The sequence below is a fragment of the Gavia stellata genome, chromosome 4, assembly GCF_030936135.1.
Source record: "Gavia stellata isolate bGavSte3 chromosome 4, bGavSte3.hap2, whole genome shotgun sequence".
In the NCBI taxonomy this organism is placed as follows: domain Eukaryota; kingdom Metazoa; phylum Chordata; class Aves; order Gaviiformes; family Gaviidae; genus Gavia; species Gavia stellata.
The window spans coordinates 80,735,282-80,761,395 of record NC_082597.1 but is presented as its reverse complement, the minus strand read 5'-3'; the positions used below and the strand labels follow the sequence as shown (position 1 = coordinate 80,761,395).

Below are 26,114 nucleotides of genomic sequence, written 5' to 3'. Positions count from 1 at the left end.
AGCCGGTAGGAAACCAGGAGAGATGAGTCCTTGCTTGAATTTAATTATCGAGGAAACCATATTCCATCACTGGCATTCGGGAGGCTGTTTGGTTTTTTTCTCCTCTCCGCAATACTGACTAAGCCGTGCTTTGTGGGCAGCCTCCCCGCATTGAATTTGTTTTCTTTTGGCAGTCCCGATCCTGCTGGCTGACTAGGGAGCTTGGGCCCCTTTATTTGTACGAAAATGGCAGTGGGGGGAAAGGGAGGGAAGGGAATTCGCATCGGTGGTAAATCACGATAAACCCTCCCTGATACCGCTTGCTAGTTTTGCCTTACCGTGCGTTGTCCTGCAAAACCTTATAAGAGGAGGGGGGGAACCGAACCCCAAGAAGCCACCGGGCTCTAGAAAGCCCCGAGCAGACCGGGCTTTGCAAAGCCGCCGTCCCTGAGCCCTGCCTGCTCCCGCAGGTAGCTGCTAGCGATTTGAGCCGAATCTAGATGGCCAGGCAGCTCGGAGGAGCTGGCAGAGCTGCAAGCACCAAACACCCCCAACAGTTTTGTTACAGGACTCGGTCGTTTCAGTCTTAACTCCGAACCCGTTCACCAGAGCTCAGTGCCCGGCAGAATCAGGCCTATTTTTAAAAAGCATGCGTTTTGCCAGCGTTTCGTGCTCAGCGTATGCAGAGGAAAAAAAAGGGAAATCCTGCAGTGGGGTAAAATGCAAAGAGAGGCTATTACCATAACGTGTAGTAACGAGTTTTTTTAGGGGTTTGATTTTTGTTTTGGAACGTTGAAGAAATAGACTGAGCAAGCTGTTTACCACATGAAACAAAGCCGGACCGGGATATTTTCAGGCCACTAAACTTGGATTTCAGACAGCCAACTTGGATTGACATACTGGATGAGCTACAGCCGATTGGCATGGAGAAGTGAGCAAAATATGCATCTGTCCTGGTGCCAACTTAGGCTAGGCTGCCGTTTTGTTTGGTGTCTAGAGAGCTGGTTTTCGTAATTAAACCAGCCTTCAAACCCTTTTTAAATAAAGCTGAAGAAAAGAGGAACTGAAAGGGATTCCTCTCGAGCGTATGCACACTGCTCTAGCAACTCTTGCGCCGTTTTCTGTGCCGTCCCTGAAAATGTTTCCTTTTTTTCTTTTTTTAATACTTCCCTAGTAATACAGACACACACACGCACAAACCCCGGCATGCACTGATGTGCAACGCTACCGCGGGTCAAGGGCAGAGAAGAGCCATCCCGCTGGGCTGAGCCAGGGAGAGGCATCCATCCGCTCTTCCCAGGGGAGTGTCATCCCCGAAATCACTGGGGCTCCCCGGAATTGTTTAGCAGCAGCAGGTCGCTGTACCTGTACACAAAACCACGGCCAGCGCTGCAGCCAAACTGGCTGAATGGAGTACGAAACACTCTGTTCTGTCCCAGGAAGGGGCTGGAGGGAGGGGGGGGTGGCTTGTTTTGGGTTTTTTCCCTTTGTTTTTGGGTTCCCCCCCCCCGGCATCAGAGCCTGCAGTGACTTTGGTTATATTCGCCTGGTGGAGTATGAATTGAATCCTAAACATTATTCGTGTTATGGTGAACGCAGGTCAGGGGTGGAGAGGATTAAGCCGCATTCAAAATTCTGTTGGGCAAATAAAAATGTCATTATAAATCGTGAAGAAAAGTGTGAAAGCTGTTGCTAGTTGCATTGTTAAACGAGGCAAACGAGAAAAACGAGATATATATATATATAGGTGCCATAAGCGTTAAAAGCACGAGCGGAAAGGCAGGGCAAGTAACTTGAGCCTGTACCCATCGAGGTGGGTGGGAGGTTGGGCAGACCCCCAGCAGTCACCCCGAGGTGTCCGCGGACCCCTCGCCTACCTTGTAAGACGTGGCAAATGGCCAAGAGTTTTTGCCTGTTTAAAAAGTGCGCAGATCTAGTGGAATTGCACACTTTGTCATGCCATGTTGTTGGTTTAAGTCACAGGTGCTTGGGATTCAGGCTTTTATTTGCCATTGGTGCTGAGCTGATTAAAAAAAAAAGGCAATTATGAATGGGGTAGCAGAGTGGGGATGTATCCCTTGTTTTTATCAATTTTCTATTAATTTTCTTCCATTTTAATAAAAACTTGAAACTAACTTTTTAATTCCTTAGAAAAGCCTTCGGTTAAAATAAGCACATTTTCAGTAAAAGGCTTAAAAAAAATCAAAAGCTGGAAATTTAGAGTGTTAACTGCACTTTGTTTTTAAAAGGAAAGTAGAAAATTCTGAATACCTCTTACATCACTAAAAACAAATCAGTAAGCAGTATAATTCAGTCAAAACCATTTACAGAAACATTTTTCAACCCTTCTATTTTTTTTAGTACTGCATAACCAGAGCTGGGTCATTTACCATTTCAAATGACTAGCATACATGAAAAAAATTGTGCAGCAAAATAAAATCTCATTAAGTCCCTTGCAAAGACATTGTTTGCACAGGAAACGGTTTTGTGAAAATCACTGGCTGAATTTCTCCATGGTGTTGATTTCCCAGGAATTCAGTCACGAGGACTGCAGGTTAACTCGCCGCGGATGAAATACAGTTAAAATTAGTTTTGAGGGTCAGCATGCACAACAATCTGCAAAACTACATGCTCTGCTCTGGAAGTTGGGATTTGCTTCATGCCATTTACAAAACTCTGTGCCATGCCTAACAGCAGTGACCACCGTGAGCTGGCTTTCACACCAAGTAGTCTAACTCCCCAGGAAATCATCCGCCTTCACCTTATTCTCATAAAGGCGGACATTTGGAAAGGGCTTGCCCCCTTGCTTTCATAAATTTTGCACCGCCGCTTTCTCAGTACACTGTAATTTTCCTGCTGGCGTGTTTCCACCTTGGGAATTTTTTTCACTCCCTACTCGCACAGATCTCCTGTCAAACTCCGGCTCCTATCTCAACAGCCTGGGCTTCCTACCGCTGCGGCAAAACAGCAGCACTCTTTGTGACAGACGACAGAAACATTTGCATTTAAGAGGATGATGGGGCAGCTACGGCAGAGGAGCTTCGCAAAAATAATAACTCGTCAAATTTTTGGCAATGCTACAAGGAAGCGTTGCCCACTGTCAGAGCTGAGCTTTTCTGAAATCTCCTCTCTTCTGTAGTGAGATGGGCTGCAGCCTCGCTAAGGACATCGTTTCTATAGGAGCATGACCTTTAAATGGCAGGGTTTGAATGTTGGGACCGCCAGTATTTTGTCTGGGACCTACTTAGGGCGGGTTGTGCCGGGCGCTGGCTCAGAAGCTCAGCATGCACAAAGCAGTCGTGACAACGGATCCTCCTCGGTGGTGGGGCCAGCTGTGCTGGAGCACCCTTCCTGCGGGCTTGCCCCATGCAGCTGCGCTGGGGCTTGCTCACGCCCAGCTACAGCAGTGCAGACGTCCAAACAGCCGTCTAGCATCAGCACTTCCAGCTCAGGAGGGACGAGGACCCGGACTAAGGTCTGCGGGGAACAGACAGGAGGGCAATGGGCACCCTGCAGCGACGATGAGCTTGCTGCAGAGTTAGGCCGGGTGTTATGGTTACCCCAGCAGCTCTGCAAAGCCACGTGCAAGCATCAGCCTCCGTATGGTGTTTCATTAACATCTGTCTATTGCCAAGACAGCATTTGTTTTGCGCTGCTGGGAACTGAGGTGTTCCCCTGATGCCTTGTGGGAGGGTCAGAGGGAAGTGGGGGGAGTGCAAGAGGTAGTGGGAAAGACCTGCAGCCTTTTTGGCTGGGGGACTATCAGCATTCAAGTGACCGCTTTGGTCATGTCAGAGAAGTAGACACACTGCTAGCCTGGGTGAAGGGCAAATATGGACCATAAATTCTCTCAGCTTGGGTGGCAAGGCTGTGCGTGAAGAGGGAGGTGGCCTCAGAGCATCATCTGAGTTAAATCCTAAGCTGACATCAAGGAAGATTTGCCAAAATACCTGCGCTTGTCCTCCCAGAGACACTGTGTTTCTCACAGGCAGGAGCACTCTTCAGCAGAGAGCCCTCCCGAGCTCTCCTGCACAGCCCTGGCCGCGGCTGATGGTTTCCCAGCCACAGCTTGACCTCATGACTGTCTAGGAGATCTGAAGCATTTGCAGCTGACCTTCCAAATGAAGGTTTAATTTAGAGCCAGAAGACTCCTTCCTGCTTTTGGCTTCTTTTCTTTGAATCCCCACTCAGCCTGAAACCCCAGCTCCCAGCCCAGCACGCAGGATGGCTACGAGCAAGCGCGTGGGGCGTTTGCATTTGTCCCTGACGGGAGCAGAGCAGAGCTGCTCTCCTGCAGCTGTCCCTTGGCCACTGCCGCTCAATCAGCCCTTTGCCGTTGGCCTGGGGACAGCAGAATGAGAGGGGCAGGAGACAGGAACAGAGAGAAGAAAAGAGAGAGAGACAACCCACGTATCCAGCCATCGGTGCCATAGAAAAGCTGGCTTCCTTAGGTCCGTGCTTCCCAGAACCGCTGCTGCCATAAGCTCTGGTTAGCCCCACTGATACGGGCATAAGCACGGTTTCGCATTTATTTTCCTCATCAACTTGGCAGAAGCTAAATCAGTGAAAGCGCTGCACTTTTGGTAAATCGTGCATTTCTACTCAGAGCGTTTACTAGCATAGCTAGAAATTTAGATTCATCCAGAGGCACAGCTGATGTTGTGGAAGCTTCAGTCATACAGATATATAGAGTATTTTTTCTTTTTCTGCATTTGTATATGGCACAAGAAGACCATGTCCCATGACTTCAGCTCCTCTCCTTTACAGTATTACAAATGAGAGATTGTAAGACTGGCTTCTGGATCCCTTCACAGCTAAGCCACAAATTATCTTTGCCACTGAATCTCTCATTGCTTCAGAGGAAGATATTTCCCTACCTTAAAAAGTGTGAAAATAAACCATTGTGATGTGTTCATGGTGAGCACAGCAGAAATTAATGGACTCATGTACTTTTAAGAATTAGACATCAGGTTTTTTCCACAGGAGGTATATTTATACTCACTTATTGTGTGCATGGTGGGATGTGCAAATAGAAGCTACTGTGTGCACAATAGCTGCCTGCATTGGGCACGCCACTAAACATTTTGCTCACAGAAAAACCAGTTTATGCATAAAATAGCGCCGAGATAACACATTTCACACAGTAAGGACCATTTGTGTTCCCTCAGCAGTCCTTTGGCTGGCATACTTGAAAATACCGGGCGTCTCAGAATCAATAACACCTCTTGGCACTAAAAAGTCCCCAACCCAACCAAAACTCTTTTCTTTGATGATCAGTTGGACAACTATAAACTTGTGGGAAATGTTTTGATGTCTTGCCAGGAACAGATAGTTTTTCTTTACTGGCTGATCTCTTTGATATTGTATTGGGATCTCAAGAACTTTTTTCTCTGGAGGGCTTTGAGAAAAATAGGTCTTGTTCTTGGACTCTCACAATATGTCCTGCAGGGATTAAAATAAAACTTGTTTATAATCTATTGCTTCCTGCATTGAAGGGGCTTGCAGAGTCTGCCAGAAAACACTGTACTTTGTTGCTATTGCCACTGTGGTTTTTTACATAGCAATTTCACCTAAGGCCAGGCAGCAGAATCAATAGCCATGGTTAATGACAAATTATTAAGAGAGTTATCTGAGGATTAACTCATTCCTGTATACAGGACTGGTTCCCATTAGCAACATTTAAGACGTGCTGGTTGTTGACCAAAACAGTATTTTACTGCTCTGGTTTTCATGAAGTTCTCACTTTTCCTGTATGTACAAACCCCAAAACCTAGAACTACTCCATTTTAGAAATCTGAAGTAAATCAGCTGATGGTAGCAGACAGCAGACTTGTTTGCAGGCTCAATGGCCCGTTATCTGAAAGGATAACAAGAGTAGTCCAAACCCATTAGATGAATCAGCAATATGAAATCAACTTCGCTAGAACCAGCCACAAAGGAGCAATTCACAACAGAGCAGTGTGGACTGTGGATGTGCCCAGAGGCTTTGAACTTAAATAAATAACAGCAGCTGTAAAATAATTTTTTTTAAATTAAAAATCCTCCATTTTTCCCAACACACCAGCATGTCAATCTTCATTTTTCCCTTTTCTGTGAATGAGTAGTCCTGGAATCAATTTTGGATGATATGAACCATAACCCTTAAAATCCTTAAATGACTGCTCACATCTGTATGACTTGAAAGGGCTAGAAATGCAAATGAATTAATTTGCAGGATGAGCTTGATGCAGAAAAATGTTGTTTACTTCATTATGTTTTGAACAGTCCATGGTTACCCCCTGCTTTGAAAAAAAGGCAAAAGCCATATGACACCAGAAAAAATTTCCAGACCTTTTAGCAACTACTGAAATTAACCTGATGAACCCAACTCTTGCCACAGGCAAGGTAAACAAATTGACCCTATGACTTACACATAGCTTTGCTTTGCATGTAAGTGGAGGATCACTGGCGTCAGGAGTTTCGACAAGAAAACTGAAGCTCTGTTTGCTCACACAACAGTCCTCTTCAAAAGCAAAGGACAAAATAAAATGGCATAAGTAATCATTACAGTGAGGGCATTTCCATTTTAATCTACAAATCTGCCTAAGTCACTTTGACTTTGTCTTTACAGCAGAATTTGTCTGGGCATGGCATTCTTGAGTTTAAGCCTCCAAAGTCTTAAGTGGTGCTTAAGTTTAATTGCACGGTTGTGCCAACAACAGGGCTGCATTAGGTGGTGGGCTTTTCTGTGAGGGTACATCCCACAGACTTGAGCATTGTACTGAGGTATTTTCCAAGTTATTGTGGGATACTTGCCTGCCTTTGATCCGTCTGCAGAAGAGTAATAAAACAGAAAGCTCTGGTTTGACATGTCATTCCTTCCAGCAGGTACCCAGTTGTTCAAGCTGTTTACCTTCATGCATCTCTCTGGACACGAGTACCGGGTATACGATGTTTTGGCTGGAGACCACTTCAGCCCTGCCTTGTCACCTTGAGAAGACAATGGTGTGCCTTGCCTAGCAGCTTACACAGGCTGAGACATGGCAGAGCAAAGACACTTGACGTAGGTTCTACCAGCTGTGGGTACCCCAGTGCTGACTCGTTCTGGACCAGAACAGCAAGCACAAAACAGTAGGACTGCATCAGCCTGCACCCTTGGGTTGATCAGCTGTGGCTCCAGAAGTATGGGGAGCATGCCTTAACCCTTCAGCCCCAGCGGGAGAAGACATCAGTTCAGGAGGGGCTGCCATTGCCCATGAGAATTTGGCTATGCCAGAGCGTCCGTGGTTGGTGGCTAAGTTGTCTGGTGTTGGCAAGCAGCCCGGTCTTCTGCAGTAGTCATGATGACCTGTGAGGCAGCTATTGCTATGGCTTATTGGCAGGGTGTGTTGCTGAATTAACAGCAGGAATAGAAAGAATGACGTTCCTGAAGTGTACTGGGGCAGCTGGCAGCACTAGTGTGTCCAACATTTGTCTTCCACCAGCTCACAAAGTATGTGTGAAACAGAAAGGACAATACCGGTTCATTATTGCATGCCTAACCCTAGCCCCAGTAGAGATCCACAAACATTCATAATGCAAGGTTCTCTGGTGAATAGCGGCATTTCAGGGTAATCTGGCATTTATTCACTCATGCAAGAGAAGATTTATCTCTCCTCTGAGCTATAACTGTCTGCATCTGTTGCTGGTCTATAACTGTCCTGATTCCTGAAGCCACACCTTGAACTAGAACTCAGGTTTCACTGCACCCTGAAGAGAGGTGCGAATTGTACCCATGTAAATTAATACATGTAGACCACATATACTGCAGCATGGCTATAGACCATACTTTCAGCCAGCTGAAAAGACCACGTTCCTCCCAACTGCCTCTTCTGGGATCCACCCTGCCTTTGGTACACAGAGGTTATTGCCATGTGCAATACGGTAGCACAGGTATATGCTACAGGTAGCATCCGCGGTGGCAAGAGAGGGAGACCCTCCAGCAGCAATGCCCTGAATATTGCGCTGGTTTGCAGGCCTTTTGCAGCCATCTGGCAAGTGCACTGTCTGCAGCAGGGACCCACTCAAGGGGAGAAGGGAAGTCAAGGGTGGTTTGTTCTTTCTTCTGCTTTCTTTGAGCAGCGCAATTCACCTGTGACTACAGTCATGAGGTTTTGTGTAAAGCTTTGGTATCATCTTCCCATCCTTTCCTTCCTCCCAAGCACCCAACCGCCCGTAAGCAGGCACTTCATTCAGAACCAATACCAGTATGTCCAGCCCAGATCCCACCACGTGGAGAAGAAACTGGGTAGAAAACACCCACGGCATTACCCTGGGTGTCAACAGGACCTTTCCTCAGGGCTGTAATGGTGAGAAAGCAGAGGGGGGTTGCCCTCTGTGCTCACTTCCACGCCTGCGGGCATGGGTGGGCGCAGGGTCCGGCCAGAGCTGGCTACGGATCCCTGCTTGCGTCCCCGGCTCCCATCCATAGCTTGGTGAACAACGCACGCCAGACCTTCGCGTGTCTTCAACTGCAACCTCGTATAGCTATTTTTCCACACGCAAACATTCTCATTTTCCTCCTGCTTGTGTTTCTGTTGTGCTCTTCGTATTGGTTTTCCGTTATTAATGTCCTTTAGTCACACTGGTAATAGCTAGGTTCCTTCACTGCAGACGTATTTTTCTCCTCTCCCCAGAGGGTTTGTGGGCACGGCAAGGCGGGGAGCGGAGCAGTGAGAAGTACAGCCTTCATAAATCAGGAGGCTGAATGAACTTTTCCCAAGGTAAAGGCGATGCCTCGGTTGCTGTTTCATGTAAAATAGGTATTTTGTACTGTGATACGTAGGGGTTTGTTTCATACACTGGAGCTACCTTCAGGAATGAATCTTCCCGTTGTATATAAAGCCCATCTAACCACTGAGAAAAGAGGGCTTTTTAAAAAAATGCATTTCATCATATAATGTTTACATTTGCTTTACATTGTTATAGACTTACTGACTATTTGGCAGCTGAGAGTTTTTAATAGTTCTGTTTTTCTTCTTTTTTTGAAAGCTAAAGGGATCCTGTCAGATTTGGGAGGGCCAGAAATTGACCTCTTGTCTCTGTTTGCCAAGTCCGTCTAATTCCTTGCACAGGATTTTTTCATAAACGAATGCCTCAGTAAGGTTGTTTTAAAAGGAAAAAAGTGGCAGGAGCCCAGCACCCAGCGATAACAAACACGTGCGGCTCAGCAGAGGGGTGAGCAGCCCCTCGGCGAGAAACCTCCGGGTAGCTATAAGGCGATGAGTAACCCCCACCATGGCCATGCTTTGGCAGTCAGAATTCATGAGTCAGCCCCCCCCTTCCAAATTATAAGGGGGAGGCTGGCTTAAGAGTCCTTAGGTTTTAAAAATAATAATACATGTGGGGTTTTCTTTTTTTGCCCGCCTTTCTGATGTTTGGACCCTTGACTATACATTCTGCTCATGTTTTCCCATTTCTCTCACCAGCCCTGTGGTCCAGCGCAAAGTTACATCATTTTTTTAACTGCAAGCCGAAGTTCTCATCTAATCACTTCACTCCAGGAGCTGGGGCTTAACAAACAATAAATATCACAAGCCTGGCAAGGAGCTCCGAGAGCTCACGCTGGTGATTGCTGCAATAACAAACTTGGATGTTTACGCAGTGTAGAAAATAGACGCAGTGAGAAAACAGGCTTCATTTTCAAGATATAAATCTTCCCCGGTGTGAGAAATAGCTTCAGAGAGCTGTTTATTTTAATTAATAGTTGCAGAATGGTGAATAATTGGGATAAAATAACCGGCCCAAACCTTCACCTAAATCCTAGAAGAAAAAAAAAACAAAACAACCCAGACATTACAAACTTCTTTTAAGATATGAAGTTTCCAGCTAGCTTGTGGCTAAGCATTTTCAAGTAAGAACTTATAGCTAGACTCCTGAACCCAGTTTTAAAGAAATAACTGTCCTGATTTTAAATCTGGCCATTCATTTAAGTTCCTATATATAGATTTAGGAAATCTAACTTAAGGCTTCGTTTCTAAAAAATAAACCTTGGCCTCTTTCATAAATATATTTTTATATTCATATATATATATATATAGTGAGAGAGATATATGTATCTCTAAAATTCCTGGCTTCTGGCCTTGACTTGGCAGGGAAAAGAATATGTGAGGAGGTTTATGAAAAATAAATCTTTGCATTCCTCTAGCACCTTTCACCTGAGTATCTCAAAGCAGTTTACATCAAGGAAGAATTATGCCATATAGGGAAATATTTTTAGCCCTGCTCAACCCTAGAGGAAATCGGAGCGCGGAGCGGTCTGGCGACTTCTCCCAGGTCGTCGTGGCACGTGCGATGGGTTTTCTGGCCTGACCCAAGCTAGGGAGTGCCGTCCGTCTCCTCCACACCCCTCCGCCGGTCTCCCCATCGCCTGCCTCCCGCTGCCACCCTCACCACCAACATCCAGCGATGCTGCCCTGGGGGCGGCCGATCCCACTGCCGCCCCCCAGCACCTCCGTTTCTCCACTCGTTTCTCGCATCCCATCTCCCTCTGCATTTTGGAAAATGTGGCCCTGACGCCAAAGAGTTTACGGGGTAAATAGACGCGATTTTATGTGGGTGAGAGAGACGCTAAGAAAAAGTAGTTGTCTTGCCAACACCCCCTGATCACTTTGCTTATGTGTTTTATGTCTTTCTCTCATTCTTTATCTATTTTGTTTATTTAGATTGCAAACTCTTCAGGCCAGGGATCCTGCCTCCTTCTTCTGCCTTTACAACACCTACCACAGCGCGGCCCCAAAGCTGGTTGGAGCCCTGCGCTGCTACCACAGTACAAACAATAATAAATAAAACCAGGACTGTGAAGAGATTATAATTAGAGCTGTGCAAAACTCAGCAGTTTTGGTTTGCATCGGTTCCTCCCTGCTGAGTCTACATTGTGTTTTGGATTTCTATGCAAAAAACCCAAAGCAAAACTCCCGAAGTGCCAAGTGTGGCCGGGTCTGGGCTCAAAATCGTGCACAAACCAGGGTGTTTTTAACGGTTCCTCCTTGAAATTATAAATCTGCCAAGGCTCAATCCAGGTTTACTGAAAGGTTCTTGAACCTTTGCAGATTTTGGGGGCCAGCCAAGTTTTCGGTTTCATTACAAAAGTCTCTCTCAGCTCTGCTTAACATACTAATTGCCACACCACGCTGCCCTGTAGCTAACAAGAGGATTTAATCTTCCCTGGCTGCCTGTGCAGATCCACCTATGAGTGCCTCGGCTGGCTTTAAAATCATATTTCAGATTGCCGCATTCACCAGCGGTGCCCCACTGCTGCGGGTAGACAGAACCGCGTCCGAAATCCTGTACCGAGGCGTTTGCTCTGCCCTGGGGCATAGCACCACGACCGCTTTCAGCTGAGTAATCCCTCACCTTGCTCGCGTGAGTCCCCGGGAGAGGCCATCGGGAGGGAAACTGTGAGCGAGAGGCTGCGGGGGGGGAGGCACGGCGTTTTGGCTGGCAGCACGGATGCGCAAGCCTTCGCCGGTACCCCCTTGCATGCGCGGTTCCCGCTCCCCTCCGCCTCTCTTGGAAGGGCTAGGGATAGAGGTGAAGGGCACCAGCCCCAAAATAGTGATGATGCTTATGCGGCCAAAAGACCCAAGGGTGGTAAGTGGGGCAACACCATGCACCAGGGCCCAAATCAGAGAATCAGGGAGAGTAGCAGCCTCCCCAGACCGGGGGAAGCCCTGCACCCAAGGGATGTACACGGAAAGGAGGGGAGTACCACAATGAACCTGCCCGTTATAGGGCTCAGCACAGTGCCCGCTACAGCCTGGTGCCCCTACCCGAGCATCCAACACCTTGGGGGGAGTAGAGACCTCCTTGTCCTGGCTTGCAGGTCGACCAGACTTCTCCCGAGGCTGTGCAGGCGAGGCTGGCTCCTGGGGCTCCCGCGCTCTCCGTCTGTGCAAGACCATGTGCGCTTTTGGCATATGCCAAGTCACAGGTGTTGGAACTAGAGCTGGCGGGAGATTTTACATCGAAACGCTTCTTCCCTGGCAAAATGTGCAGGTTCTGCTGTATTACAGGCAATCGTATTGATTTTGATGAACTTTTTTGGGAACAATAAGTAAAAACAAGTGAAGATTTGAATGGAGGTAGTTCAGTGCTTTTAAAAATGAGAAGTTGTGGGGCCATGTATTTCACGGTGATTTTGTCTTCTGCAAATTACTAGCAAATAATAAAGGGAAAAATTTATATTTCATGGCAAAGAAATGATTTGCTTTTACCCAGTTTTGGCATGGTCTGGGGGTCTGGAGGATTTTTTTTTTTATTTTGAATCTTTTTGCAGGATAGAAAATCCACTTCCTTATTAACAGTAATTAAAACCTTAGCTCAAATTCCTAGGAAAAAAAAGCAGTTATGTGCCTTCCTATGGATATTTCAGCTGACTATACCAGAGGTAAGGGAAAGCAGGGCAAAGAACCCCAGCTTTTTTGACGGGGTGCAGAGTGCCTCAGCTGGAGCGCAGCAGATGACCCCGGTTCACTTAGGGCTTTTGCTTTTCCTTCCGTTCCTGTGTAAGCTGCAAGCAGTAAAAGAGTCATTTAAGCATGGAGGAGGAGGCATCCATGGCCCTGGCATCCAGGTTGGAGGCAGCCCTCCTACATGGGTAGTCTTTGCCGTGCTGCAAAGCTCTCCTGGGCTTGCTCCTGAGGCCAGCCAAGGGTGGACCGGGGTCCTGTACAGCACAGGGAGGGCAGGAGGGTGCAGCTGGGGCAGGCAGGGCCATGCCTTGCAGCAGCAGCAGGGCTTAAGCCCGCTCTTTCATCCTGGTTTTGGGGCTGGGTGTGCAGTGACGGAAGCCAAGCACAGTGATCAGGCAGCCAAAACCAGAGCCTCAATGTCATGGATTCATGGTGATGGTCATTTTTGGTTTACGCTCTACTGGTGCAGAAAGACAAGCACCCAGTCACAGCTGGGATTTTTAATATGCGTTCAAACATGAAAGTGAAAGCTTTCTAAAGCATTAGTTAGCAAAAAGATAGGTATTTTATTTTTCTTCTCGCTGATAACTAGTTCCATGTGGAGTTAAACAAGCTTGCTCTGAAGGGATGAGAAACACTGCAGAGCAACAAATAACCCAGGCATTTTTAAATACAGCTTAGACTTATTATAGATTATATTGAGTTAGTAGATCAAAGTCATAGTTCATGGTGAGTGAAAGTAATATCAGAGCAATCAGATGTGAAGCTAAGCAATTAAATCTGTGAGGTTCTCGGTAGTCCCAACAGGTACCTATTTTATTAATGGATTTTAGCTTATTGACCTGAAAAAGATCTGTTTCCTGCTACGGCAGAAAGTTGCATAAAGACCTCCATAGCTTCCCAGTTCTACCTCTAGAACCTCAAAAAAAAGCCGGTAACCCAAAATCTTAATTAAACTGTAGCACCACTTTGAATTACTTTACTAAATGCTGGGACAGTGAAATCTCACCAGGCCATTCTCATATTCCTACACCTCAATGTTCATGTTAATACATGTCCCTTTTTATTGCTGTGCTTTTTCTCTGCAATGATATATGAAAAAGAAGAGACATGCAAGAGAAAAGTGATTGTTTCTCTGAGCAAGATCTGTAATATTCTTCTCTCCAACAGTATTCCCTGCAGTATAAGGCTAAAGAGCTGTAAGAGCGATAGTAGGTATAACCGACATTTTTTTTCCTTAATTAACAGCGCGGTGCCTTGCAACAGAAAACTAAAGCAGGTTTCTGCTGACTTAGCATATGCCTCATGAGGAAGAAATCTATCTGGCAATTATGGCTTTGTGTCTCCTGCCCTGTCTCCTGTTGTTTGTATAAGACACCGGTACTTCTGCCACAGGCTTCTTCATACAGCTGTCCTGTCAATGCCAGCTTTCATAGGTAATCCATCTAGCTCAGCAGAGTTCAAATAAGACACCTCCCTTTCTTTACTTTAATTAATGCTTTATTTGAGTCTCCCCTGGGGATGTAGTCATGCTGATTTTTCAAATTTCTCTGTTATTTTTCAAGCGCAAAAGAAACGGAAAATGTCCACCATTGAGATTCTGGGTTTGGAAAATCTGCTTTACTCAGTTTCCTATTCTCAGTCAGTGTTTTAAATGCCCTTAGACATCTCTTTAGCTATAGAACGTATTATGCAATTAATTCTCTAGCTTGGGAAGGAGAAAAAAGACAAATCCAGTCAAATTCATTCTCCCTGCAACCTCTTCTGATGTTCTGCATCCACAGTTACTGTAGCTATAGCCAGTTGATGCACTGATTTATGCTGTCACACACCACTTATTGCTCAGCCCCTTCCAGAGGCTGAGCATTCTCAGCTCAAGTCACAAACTGTTTCTTGCTGCGTAGTTGCTTTTCCTGCACGGTTTCTGCCTGTGGCTTTTGCTGATCCGGGACCGAATGCTGTGGCTTGGTATGACTGAACAGACAGACAGACACCCTCAACGTCGGGTCACTGCGGCTGCAAAACCAGACCAGACAGCCCTGAGTCCGCCCACTCGCCGTGACTTTTTCAAGAATTCATTAAAAATATGTGTGTGGCAGTGCTGTTAATCAGGCCCGGTATACACAAGCAAGCTAGTAAAATCCATCAAATGACAGATAAGCCAGACAGGCTAAAACCAAAGGGTTTAGCAAAGCATGTTTGAATCAGTAAGAATCAAGAACTGCTACACCCTCAATCAGCACTGTCTGATAATATTTTACTTGCTTTGGGTTTCTGTGTTTTAACGAGCAAACAATGGTGTTTTGTAATCCTCGTGAGTTAAATACGTAACACCACATTGTGCTTCTGTAGCTTCTTCCTCAAATCGCGTTGCGTGCGTTAAGCAAGGCTTGCGGCATCCTTCAAAGGGTGTGAGAGTTTCAGTGGGCTTGTTACATAAAGGTGACCCTAGAGACTTGTCCCATGCAGAGTAGAGAAGAAATAAGGGCAGAAGTTTTCATTCGCCCTTCTCAAGAGCGCATAGTACAAAGGCACAGTTTTCACTTTCCAAGACCCTAATGAGTTAGCTCCTATCAAGCTTACTTCATTGCTTTCACTGAAACAGAGCACAGCAAAATGAGTGTCCGGGCACAGGTTCCCCTGCAACAACGAAAGGCATGTTGTAGGCTTGATTTCCTGACACCAGCACAAATCTGCGCACAGACCAGCCCTTAGTTTTGCTGCAGGGTTTGGCTAAAATGGAATGACGATTCTTTCGCGCAGCTGAGAACAGAAGCCCAGATGGTGGCCTCCCAGTGACACCCTCTGATCCCTAGACAATCGTCCTTTTGCTTCCCGATTAAATGTTTTTTCCTGGCATGACCACCATGCCACACTTCCAGCCTTGCTCTGTCATTTCCGTTTCAATCCTCACAGAGCCAACAGTAGGAAAGACAAAGGAGCACCACCATCTTCTCTCCTCCTGTCCTCTCCTAACAGGGACTGATCTTCTTTTTTCCATACACCTTACTTCCTTCCTACAGCCAACACACCAGTCAACATTTTACATTACTCTTATCTTTTGTAGGTCTGTGTCTTCTGGTTTGTACCAAGAATCAAACCTACCCAATTTCATGTGATTTCATGTCAGAAAGATAAGAAAATGGCAGATTGTTTGATTCATGCAGTTAAGAAATATTGATGAGGCTCATCCAGAAAGTGACTCGTCCTCAGTGCAAGAAGGCTGTGCTGGGGAGTAGACTGGAGCTTGAGTTTATGAAGTCCTGGTCTAGTCCTACAAGAACTGCCTGGAACTTTTCTAGTACCTACATGTCTTACTATCTAGATCGCCATCACCATAATGCCTGTGCTCCTCCCAATAATAACACTCCCTCTCTCCCTCTTTCTTTGCCTTTCTTGCCAACCTATAAGAAAAGATGGACTGATAACTTGAAGTAAAGCTTTTTGTGCGTGTGAGTGTCAACGGAGGGCAGTTGTGTATCAATACTTGTGATGAGGCATATAAAAGTTACCTTGTCATACACAGTCCACCAGCTGTGCTAACGAGATGCTAGCTTAGCTAGCTGTCAGGTCAGTAGACCTGGATTAAGTGAATTTGCCCGCTGATTTCAGTATCAGTAAGTAATCCTTGCAACTAAGCTGAAAGAAACAAACCATCTGCAGCACAGCCCAAAGTGTCCTCCCTGTTACAGGAACTGCTCAAGTCTATCTAGCTGGGAGGCTGGTGGGGTTAGATTTTGTTCTCACGGGGGAGATTTAATAGAGCTCAAAAAAAGCGAAAGTTAAAGGCAAGACAATCAGCGCGCAGAAGACTTGATACCATCTCCTCAAAGGTTTAGGTGAGGCGCAAATACTGAGTTCATCACACCCATCTCAGATGCTGAGCTTATCACACCCAGCTAGTGAAAGGCTAAGGTCACTTCTTTCTCAGTGCTCCTTTGGCACCATTTAAATACTCAGTGCTGCATTTTCTCTTTCTTTTTTCTCTCCGTCCACTATTGTTTAGAGATTTAAAAATTAAATTAATCAGCATCTTGGAGCATAAGTCCCAAGGCTGCTTTATTGTGAAATTAAGGTGTGACTCACAGTAGCTGCATATCCACCTTTGAGGCTGGACTAGCTTTGTTATTTTTGTGTGTTGTTTCTTTCCACGCCGGTTTTGCAGCAGGACTTGTAGCCACACAATATAATGAACTGAGAAATGGCAGTGCGTCATCCAGGGTGTGGCTGGAGAGCGATGTCGCAAAGAGAGATGGCAAGATTACAGGGAGGATCTGGGCAGGATCTGGAGGAGGGTGAAGAATGAAACGTCCTGCAACAACAAAAATAACCCTTTATGTATGTAAATCAAGGGAAAGAGAGTTCTGCAAAGTCTGATTTACCTACCGGGGGGGAAATCGGGGGAAAAACCCCCAAACATTTCAAAGCACTGGCTGCAAACAGACAGGCAGGTGCACGTGCACATAGCTAGAATGAGACAGACGCCCTCAGCAGTTACAGCACGCCCGGCAGCCAAGTGCTGCTGCGTAATGGCGGCTGTGGAAAGTTATGGTTGTGTCCACTCGAAGAGTGGCACCGCTTGAATTTCTTTTGAGTTTCTTCAGCTAGAAACAAGTACTTCTGGGAGCAGTAGAAATTATGCTGCCTGGTTTCCTGTGACTCTGTATTTTGTGGTTGATTATCCGAGGCTAATAAGGGGCAAGAGCTGAATAAAGCTTTTCCTGTGGTCAGGGCATCCTGTGTGGATTCTCCGGGGTCTAATAATACAGTTCACCTTCCTCTTCTGCCCTTCCTTCAATGAGGCACTAATTTGGATGTCTGTCTTCTGCACAAGTGCCAGACTTTCAGAAATCTGTCTGAACTTCTTATCTGTAAGGACTCTGTCTCTCTGGCAAACACGCCTGAAGCTGGCCAGCTTACGCCAAACCTGCTGGGGCAACATATACCCAGCTACACCATCAACTAAACCTCATTTACTTAGGAAGCCAGGATTTATTTAAAAAAAAAAAACCCACACCTTCCCCAAAGCAGTGACACTGCTAACATAATCTGCGTGCTGACCAGAAACCTGCTTTAGAAACCCAGGGCTGAACTCTTGAGAGTTGCTTAGAGATTAAGCCAACAGCATCTTACCCCAGAAGCAGCAACCACAAAGGCAGGGCTTACTGCAGAGGTTCATCGGTGCAACTGTGGCATAGGAAATACAAAAATATAATGCTCACCAAAAGGGTACCGACAGGAAATACCCCAGGAACAAAGTGCAGAGGGATAGACCTTTGTGTTTTCATTTAAACAGGAAAGGTAGATGGAAACCAAAACAAATGAAGCTATACTTAAAATAAAGATTACTATATTCTAGGCCACCAAAGGTTGTAACACCTGACCTAAGAATGGGTGGGGATGTTTGGGATAAAGGAAGGGAGGCCTGGAAAATTGTGGACTTATCTAGATAAGTTTCATGGAATGAAAATAAACAACTGATATCTGCTAAGGGGTACACGGAGCAAGTCAAACAAGACAGTCTGGTGGTTTATGTATTTTTTGGTGTTCATGGAGAATTGGGTCTGCCAGAAGAGCAGGCTGTCATGGCATTGTGCTTTGTGTATCTTCTACTCATGTACCTGTTTACCTGACCTCTGAGGTTAGTGGTAAAAGCTCCCATTGACCGAGGCTGGTCTTCCTGCGCCCTTTGCACCCTCAGCAGAACGAAGCGAGGAGCTGCACGGCTCAGTGTTGGGGCAGGGAGTGCTGGCAGTTGGCTATGAGACGTTGACATACCACACTGAGATGTTTCCCTGTGTACGTGCCACCTGGCAACCTTGCTTTGGGATACAGCATCGTTTTAGGAATCGGGCCAATTCCAAATCTGTTACAACTCATCCCAAAAACAGTCAGTTAATGGGAGCCTGTTCATCAAAGCCCTCTTGTTGCTGTTGTTGTTGTTGTTTTAAGAGGAGAGACAAGCTGCCAGGTCTCTGCTAATATTAATGCCAAAGTCATTTCATGAAGGATGCCACGGTAGATGCCAATTACCATTCCTCAGAGACTTGAAAAATGGTGCTGTAGATATATTTCTGTGCATATGTGTGTATGAGTACTTCAGGAGACTCCAAAAGCTTATCCTAAAGGTATAGTCTTGCAAACTGTTGACCATTCTGGCTCCAGTCCAGCAAAGCACTTAAGTATTTGGTGAACTCAGCAAGACTTTTCACAAGCTTCAAGCTAACACATCCGTAAGCACTTTGTTGGACCAGGCTCACACAGGCTGCACTACAGCCGCACCTTGCACAAGAGGAATCTCCCCAAGCTATCTGTGGTCTCTATGGCTGGCATGTCCGTTGGCTTCCTCACAGGCAGCTACCAACAGGCTACATCAACATTCACATTGTCTGGCCATGCTAAAAAGAAGAGAAAAATGCTTCAGAGGCTTCAGCATTTCACCTCAGTGAAATTTCTCTAACAGGGGACACACAAGGTGGGAGGGAGGCAGTTTTGCATGCAGTGCTTTAGAGAAAGATTTCCCTTCCCAGAATCAGCAGTCTCTGGACACCAATAAATCCACTCAGGGACATGCTAAAAAATAAAGCAATTCCTAAAATAAACAATTCAGACTTCGAACCGTACGATAGGCAATTAGTATGTTTGAATAATTGGGTGTAACTGTAGGCAGAGAGAAGCTACAAGACCAGATGTGCATATAAAGCTAAACATAGGCTTTACAGGATCTAATCAAATCAGTCCACCATCTGGTATGAGAAGAAAAATCGTGTGACAGACCTGGTCAACATGAGAAAATGGCACGAATTTCTGGATAACGATCTTAAGCTAAATCAGTGCGTTACACCAATCAGAAATGGAAGCATCCATAAAATGTATTGCACTAGTTCAACTAAATCACATCTGATTTTACTAAATTAATACCATTTTCTCCTATGAACTAGACCTTAGGTGACCTATCACAGATAACAAGCTGGGAATATTCAGAAATAAGTACGTGCAGGCAGAATAGCTCACGGCAGACAAAGGTTCACATACACTCTTCTCTCCATACAAAATAAATCCTACCCGTTGGACGACTCTTTTCCAAGTAGTTGGGGTTAGAGCCCTCAAATGAAGTGTTTGTAAGTCAGAGCTGCAGCAAGTGGATCCAGCTTCATTTTAGCTACCTTGGGAGCAACAACTGGAAACAGAGGAAATGGTAGGGTCTTGGTGGGGCATGGCTAGGTGGTGGTGAGCCTGGGAGCCCAGAGGTGGGCCACTGCTAGAGAAGGGGTGTTCAGTAGGCTGAGCTGAGGACTCCGGTGGTTTGGAAGCCCTGGGCTGGGATGTGGTGTTTGCATGCACCGGGGCAGCTGGCCATGGCAGCTCTGGCCCCAGATGTGGTTGACTTTGCAGTGGCAGCTGGAAAATCCCACATAACACCGTGTAGAAGCTCTGGGAATGCCCTTCCTCGCCTCCTGTGGTCCACTGTGCTTTGGTGGCTCTTGGTTGTCCGTGCTTAGGTGTGCAGTTTGTTGCGGGGTGAGGGTTGCGTGTCAGGGAGAGGAAGCCTGGATGTCTTGTGGGGCTTCCAGAACCAAAGCACCCCATCGTCCAGCGGCTCCGATGATAGCAGGGGATGGGGCTCAACAAGGCAGTGGCTCTTACAGTCCTTCACCCCTGCCACGACACCTCGGGCTGTCCTGTGGGCACAGCTTCATAGTTTTCCTCCCTTGAGTGAGGCTAACAGGAAGCCAAAGTCAATCCAGCTTAACCAAAAGCAGAACTTATTGCTGCTCTATGACATTCTGATCGGCAAGACGAATTCGGGCTGCCTTCTCTCCCTCCTCCATTTTGTGCTGCGTCCCCAGTACCAGCAGCCCAGACGTGTTGCAGACAACTGCACGAAGGCTGTACAGCTCAGCCATTTCGATCAGCAGGGAGAGAGCAGAGCCTTGGGGAGGCGACAGCAATTTTATTTGATTTATGGGGTTTAGCTTTTGATACCAAGCTCCACCTACTTAGCAACATATGAGCGTGTTTGTGGGTTTACAGATTTACTTCAGTGCTCCAGCAGACCGTCTTCCCCTTCTGCTACTCCTCTGGAAATAGTTCAAGTCAGTGTGTTGTGCTTTCCCAGCCTCCAGAAATCATATTAAAAAGATAGGCACAACCTGGGGGGGAGGGATTTTTCTGGCTTAAAGTGAGAGGATTTGGGGGAGACCATGTGGCTACTCCAACTGAGTTTTCCACACATGCATTTTGTTTATGGAGTGCATGTGCAAAACATGTCAGAAAAAAAGCTCTCAGGGGAGTTAGGAATCTGCCCGGCATGTGGCAAATCCCCGGCACCATCCAGCGCTCCTTCTCCATGCTGCTGCCGTTCCTAGGGTTCCCTTCTCCAACAAGGCATTTCTGCAGCTGGAGCCCGCCAAGGTAAAATGGGGTATTTAGATAACGGGTCGAGACAGCGGCTTTCACAAACAGAGGCTTAAAAGCAATAGCTCAAATAGCAGGTAGGTATTGAAAGCCAACCTGGTGCTCAAGGGGAAGGGCAGGGACGCCCCGCGTCCCACAGGTTGACTGACCGAGTTCCCCTTCGGGGCTTGCTGTGGCTCACTGGACCTGGTTGGAAGATACTTTCTTTGCCTACCAGTCCTGCATGTCACCGTGGAGTCCAGCCCCTTTTCACGGGGGGGGGTGTTAAAATGAATATACATTTCAACACTCCTTCAGCTCACCTCACAGCCTCAATAACAACAGCGTAATATTTTAAACTGCTTTTGCAAGTCTCCTTTCTACAGGGCAGTTGAAAGGCTATAAAAGCTTTTTAACAATTTTATAGATCATCTCCGGAGCGCTTTTGTGATGTGGGAGAACAGAAGTTTTGTTGCCATTTGCCCGTGGACAGCTGCCAAACTCACCTGTCTCCACCGAGCCTTCGAGGGGCATATCACATCTCTCTGGAAACTCTTCGGCCAGCCCTGGATGGCTTCTCACTTTACTCAGCCGAAAAACACATTGCACAATTTAACCCTTCGCTCGCGCGCTTGCCTGGGTGTGTTACTCAAAACCAGCAACCATTTGGGCTTAAGGAAAGTTATAGCTGCTAGGTGGTTTTGGAGAAACCTAAAACCAGGACTTTCTTGTGAAAAACCTTCACCCATGTGAAAAGTCTTCTAACCCTGCACGTTATCCTCCTGACTTTGGTCAAGCCTTGAAGAGTCCACAGCTCTCCTTTTGTCACTCCTTAATCACAGTTAACCAGCCTCCAAATCTGACCCCTTTTTAATAGGCTCCAATTCGACAAGGTACTTAAGAATTTGTCTTTTTGACTAAAGTTTTACCAGCCTCGTTGCATGTTCAAAGTAAGGCGTATTTTAGAGCATCTGAAGCCAGAAACTGGCGGCTTGATCCTGTGTATAAAATACAAAGCTAAGGATTAGAAGAGATCTGCCACTGACCACATCTTCTTATGGGTCACTTAATTTTGCAGGGTCCTGCTTCTAATCTCAAAAATGGCCATTAAACCCCTCCTATGTATATGGTTGACACAGGAGAACTGGGCGGCTTCATTTGTTAATGTTCAGGAAATATTTGCAGATCCTTGTGTGGAAAGTGCGACAGAAACGTAGTGTAATCGACTCCCTTATGTATGAATTTCCCTTTTTCCCTCCTTACAAATGAATATTTACGTTCTCCACCCAGCTCCTCTCCTGGAAAGAAAAGTGCATAAAATTATTCCCCATCACATTCTTTCACTGAGTTGGCAAAATACAAAGAAATACAGCAAGTTTAAGTGATAGGGAATATGCATGCATAACTTATCTAAGATCAAAATCAACAGAGCCTCACAAAAGAAAGCCCCAAAAGATCTTTCATCTGCCTGATCCCATTTCCCTGCCTACACCTCTTTTCACCCTAATGTAATGTATTAGTTCTGCTTTAGTTTCTGCTCTGCGCAACGTTTCTGCTTAAGAAAGATTCTGTTGAGTCATTACCAGCATCAGCCAAACAGGCTTTTCAAGAATGGAGGAGAAAATAAAGGCTGTGGTTTTTAAATTAATTCCATGCTGCTTAACCCTTAAACCACTCGTGACTTCCAGACTTCCAACCAATTTAACGCTGAGCAGAATATGTAGCTGTTGTGCCCGAGATGAGAGCACTGTCAGTGCTTCTCTTGGTGACCACACTAGAGAGGGAAGAGACCTGCCACAGCAGCATCGCCCGCTCTCTCCTAGCAGCTCATTAGATACGGGAAAAGGCAGAGGTGAGATCATCATGGGGCAGCGAGCAGCCCCCATCCTCCCATGCCCGCACACCTTGCCCTGGTCGCTGCTCAGGCAGTGCCAGCCATGCACCTGAAAGCACTCAGGCAGAAATCGTAGTGAAGGGCTATACTATCTAACCCATACCCTGAACACTCCCTCCTTGCTGCTTGAAAATCGATAACCCGCACCCACACCAAAGAAGAGACAGGGAGAGGGGCTTTTCTGCTAGAAGATAGCAGTCGTGAAAGTGGAAATGAAGGGGAGACGAGCACATGAACACATCTCTCCCTTCATGAGGTTGGAGAGACACTCCACTCCTCCTTCCCCCAGCAGGTTGTATATAGGAGAGAATAGTGGTTGCCAAAATGATAGAACTTGAATAAGCTCCTGGTACCTTGAGGTTTGAGGGGCCCGCAGGGGAGCAGACACTTGGAGTGAGAAAAGGCAGAGGAGGGGGAAGTGGATAAGGTGATTTTCTTTGCCTTGGGTTTTAAAGCAATCTCAGCCTGCTAAACTTTCAGTCCCTGCTGCCAATGGCTATGTCCAAAGTTATCTTTACACAGAAAAAGGTTGGAATCCTTCTCTCTCTCTCTTATTCTCTCTGTCTCCCTTTTTAATGAAAGCTCGGTTTAGATCTGATATCACGTTAAAAGGTTTGTTATCAAAGTTTATTAGACCCACTGGGACAGATCGCAGTTTTCAGAGGCTCGGCGTTTCACAGCAGATAACTGTAAAGTGAACCATCCAATGTTCTTCAAAATGCTCATTTTTCTTGGGCTCATCTATTACACAAAGCTGCACTGTATTCAAGCATCCTTAGAAGCGATCCCGGTTGCTTACAGGATGCTGACAACAGTTTTGCCTTTAGAGCCAAACTAGAGTAGTCAGCTGTCCCCTCGGCTGATGCTAAGCGAGCGGGATGCCGTCTGCAGTGAAGGCAATCCCTACCAGCACAACGGGATAATGCCTGCTTGGGGCTCCTAGGTAAAGGTCAGGATTTCAAAAAGCGGTTGAAAGTATGAGAGCAGCGTCCCTTTAAAAATCCAGATTTCCCTTTCCCTGCTTAAAAATGACTAGAAAAGACTCCTCTGCCTGAGAAATTTCAGCTGGAAAGCAAAGCAATGAGAGGAGGGATTAGCATGTCAAGCTTCCTATGGAACGGTTGTTCTTTTTTTTAATGAAATCATTGGTATTATTATGTGGTTTTTAGTAGGCTATCCTCCTAACAATGCATGGGAATAAACACCGTATCTGGTAGGATCTCTGACTGCAGCATGTATCACAGAGGCATCTATTTACAGTGTGAAGGGAGGGGAGCTGTTTTGTTTCCCAAGACAGTAATGGAAAGCATGATGTCCTACGACTAAGGGTGGTGAAGCACTGGGAGAGGTAGTGGGAAAAAACACGATAAACCCGAAAGCGAAAAGAGAGTTTCAGGGCAGATATTTGCAGGATGCATCATCACCGAGAGAAGTTGGCAACCCTGGGAAAAGGCTGAGAGACGAAATGGCTGACTCAAGCGGTCAAGCGCTCGGGCCACCGATGTCCTGTCCTTCTGCTGCCACTTCACATGGCTTTACACCCTTCCCTGTGACTTCGTAGCCTTCTTCAACCTTTCTAGAGCAACAGGCTAGACAAAACTCGGGGGAACTGGTGGTTCTCAGATGCCAACGCTCCCTGCCGGGCTTTATCCTCTCAGCGCTTTTGGCCAGTGAGTGCCTCTCACCAGAAGCATGTGCAACCATTTGACAGCTCATCTGCTTTCTGATTCCTTAACAGGTCATGCAGATGGACCAGAAGCTAGATGACATCCTGAACGCGCTCCAGGCTCAGTTCGGGGATCAGCCACAGGCACAGATGTCAGGGCCGGCCACCCCACCTGTCAGCCCGCTACAGCCAACCTCGGATTCCCCCCCAGCCAACCGGAAAATTTGAAAGCCGGAGGACAGCCACATGCCACCCTCCCATTCTTTTACGTCCGGTTATTTTTAAGTCTCGGTGTCTCAGGGTTCGGCTGTGTCGTGGGTGAAATGAAATATTCTGCTGTAGTAGGTTAAATGAAAAAAAAAAAATGAGAAGAAGCAGCAAGAAGCCAGTCACGACCCAGTCACGACCCTACGAGAGCACATAAGTTTTGCACCTGTTTTATTAGCCATCGTTAGCTAACCCCTGTCAGCCTACGGCGGTCCCATGCAGCTAGCCCCATTTGGGCTGACTGCACACGCACAGGGCGCGCTGTTGAGGTAAGGATCCCAGCGAGGGTTAGGATGACCCATTCGTGGGCGCCGAAGGGGAAAAGGACTGGTTTTTTGGCATTTAATCACTAAGTTTAATGCTCGCAGCATGCCCAAAAGGGGGAAAAGAGCCAGCATTTGAACATGAAACAAATGGAAATCAGTGAACAGGAAAATTAAACAGCATGTTTTGACTTCTACCAAGCAGTGAGGATCATAAGAAGGGCAGATTTATACGCTAGTGCGAATGACAAAGTAAAGACAATAGGCTACTGATTAAAAATATGGAAGTGTACACAGGCTGGTTGACATATGAAAGACTGAAGCAAAGACTTCAGCTAATTAAAGCAAAGGGTTGCAAATGAGATGAGATGCATGTTGGAACAGACAGGCGAGAGAGATAGTATCTGCGTAGGCTTACTGCACAAGAACACTGTAATAGCTATCAGCTACGCTGATGACTGTTATGCAAAATGTTCTCAAGCTTTTACCTTCATTCAGCAGTGGTTGTTGACTCCGGTTGCCTTAATTTTAACATAAGAAACCTGTATGGTAATTGGCTGTGAAATATCTGTAAAGCTCGATTCAAGTCACTGAGTAACAGGGTGCTGCAGGAGGGCTGCAGCTGTGATTGAGAATGGCAGGGTTTCTTAAAGAAAACAAAAATGCACATACTGTTGATGAAAGTTAATCGGTGTTTAAATAAACTGCTGCATATCATTTTAAATGCTAGCGGGTTTTTTTTCCTCCTTGTAATCTGGTTGTAAATCGAGTGCGTATCTGGCTGATACACTGTCACTGTGAAATGGATCTTACCTGGCACTCCAGAAAAGGGACGATACAACACTGTTGCTAAATATGTAAATAATAAACCAAGCTAAAAAGGGTGCAGTGTTATTTACTCAAGTCTTTTTAATATATTTGCATAACCAACCATTTGAATGAGCAGAAGTCTGCAGAGCAAAGACCTGATTCCTGGGAAATCCCAAATATATTCTATTCCCACTCATATCCATGGAAGCAAAGCCTGCAGTGCATTTAAAAGCAACCTGAAAGACTGGTCCCTTAATAAGCTTTTATTTGGACCAATGACTGGTCCATTTCAATGTAATCAAATTAGCTTCTAACTATTACCTGTCCCTTTAAAACTCTTTCCCAGGTTTGTGTGTCTGGGAATTCAAGCTTGGAAAGAGCACAATGAGACTGATTCCAATCTTTAG

At 46.1% G+C, this 26,114-nt stretch overlaps 1 protein-coding gene across 3 annotated transcripts in view; it reads left to right on the top strand.

Moving 5' to 3' along the window:
• LOC104259201 (potassium voltage-gated channel subfamily KQT member 1) overlaps window positions 1-25,789 on the top strand; it is a 508,020-nt gene extending 482,231 nt beyond the window's left edge. For all 3 annotated transcript variants that reach the window (XM_059815977.1, XM_059815978.1, XM_059815976.1), the window contains one exon: window positions 24,440-25,789. In XM_059815977.1, coding sequence (XP_059671960.1) covers window positions 24,440-24,595 — 156 coding nt within the window. In that variant the 3' untranslated portion in view covers window positions 24,596-25,789. The remainder of the gene's footprint in view (window positions 1-24,439) is intronic.
• Window positions 25,790-26,114: the final 325 nt, after the last annotated feature.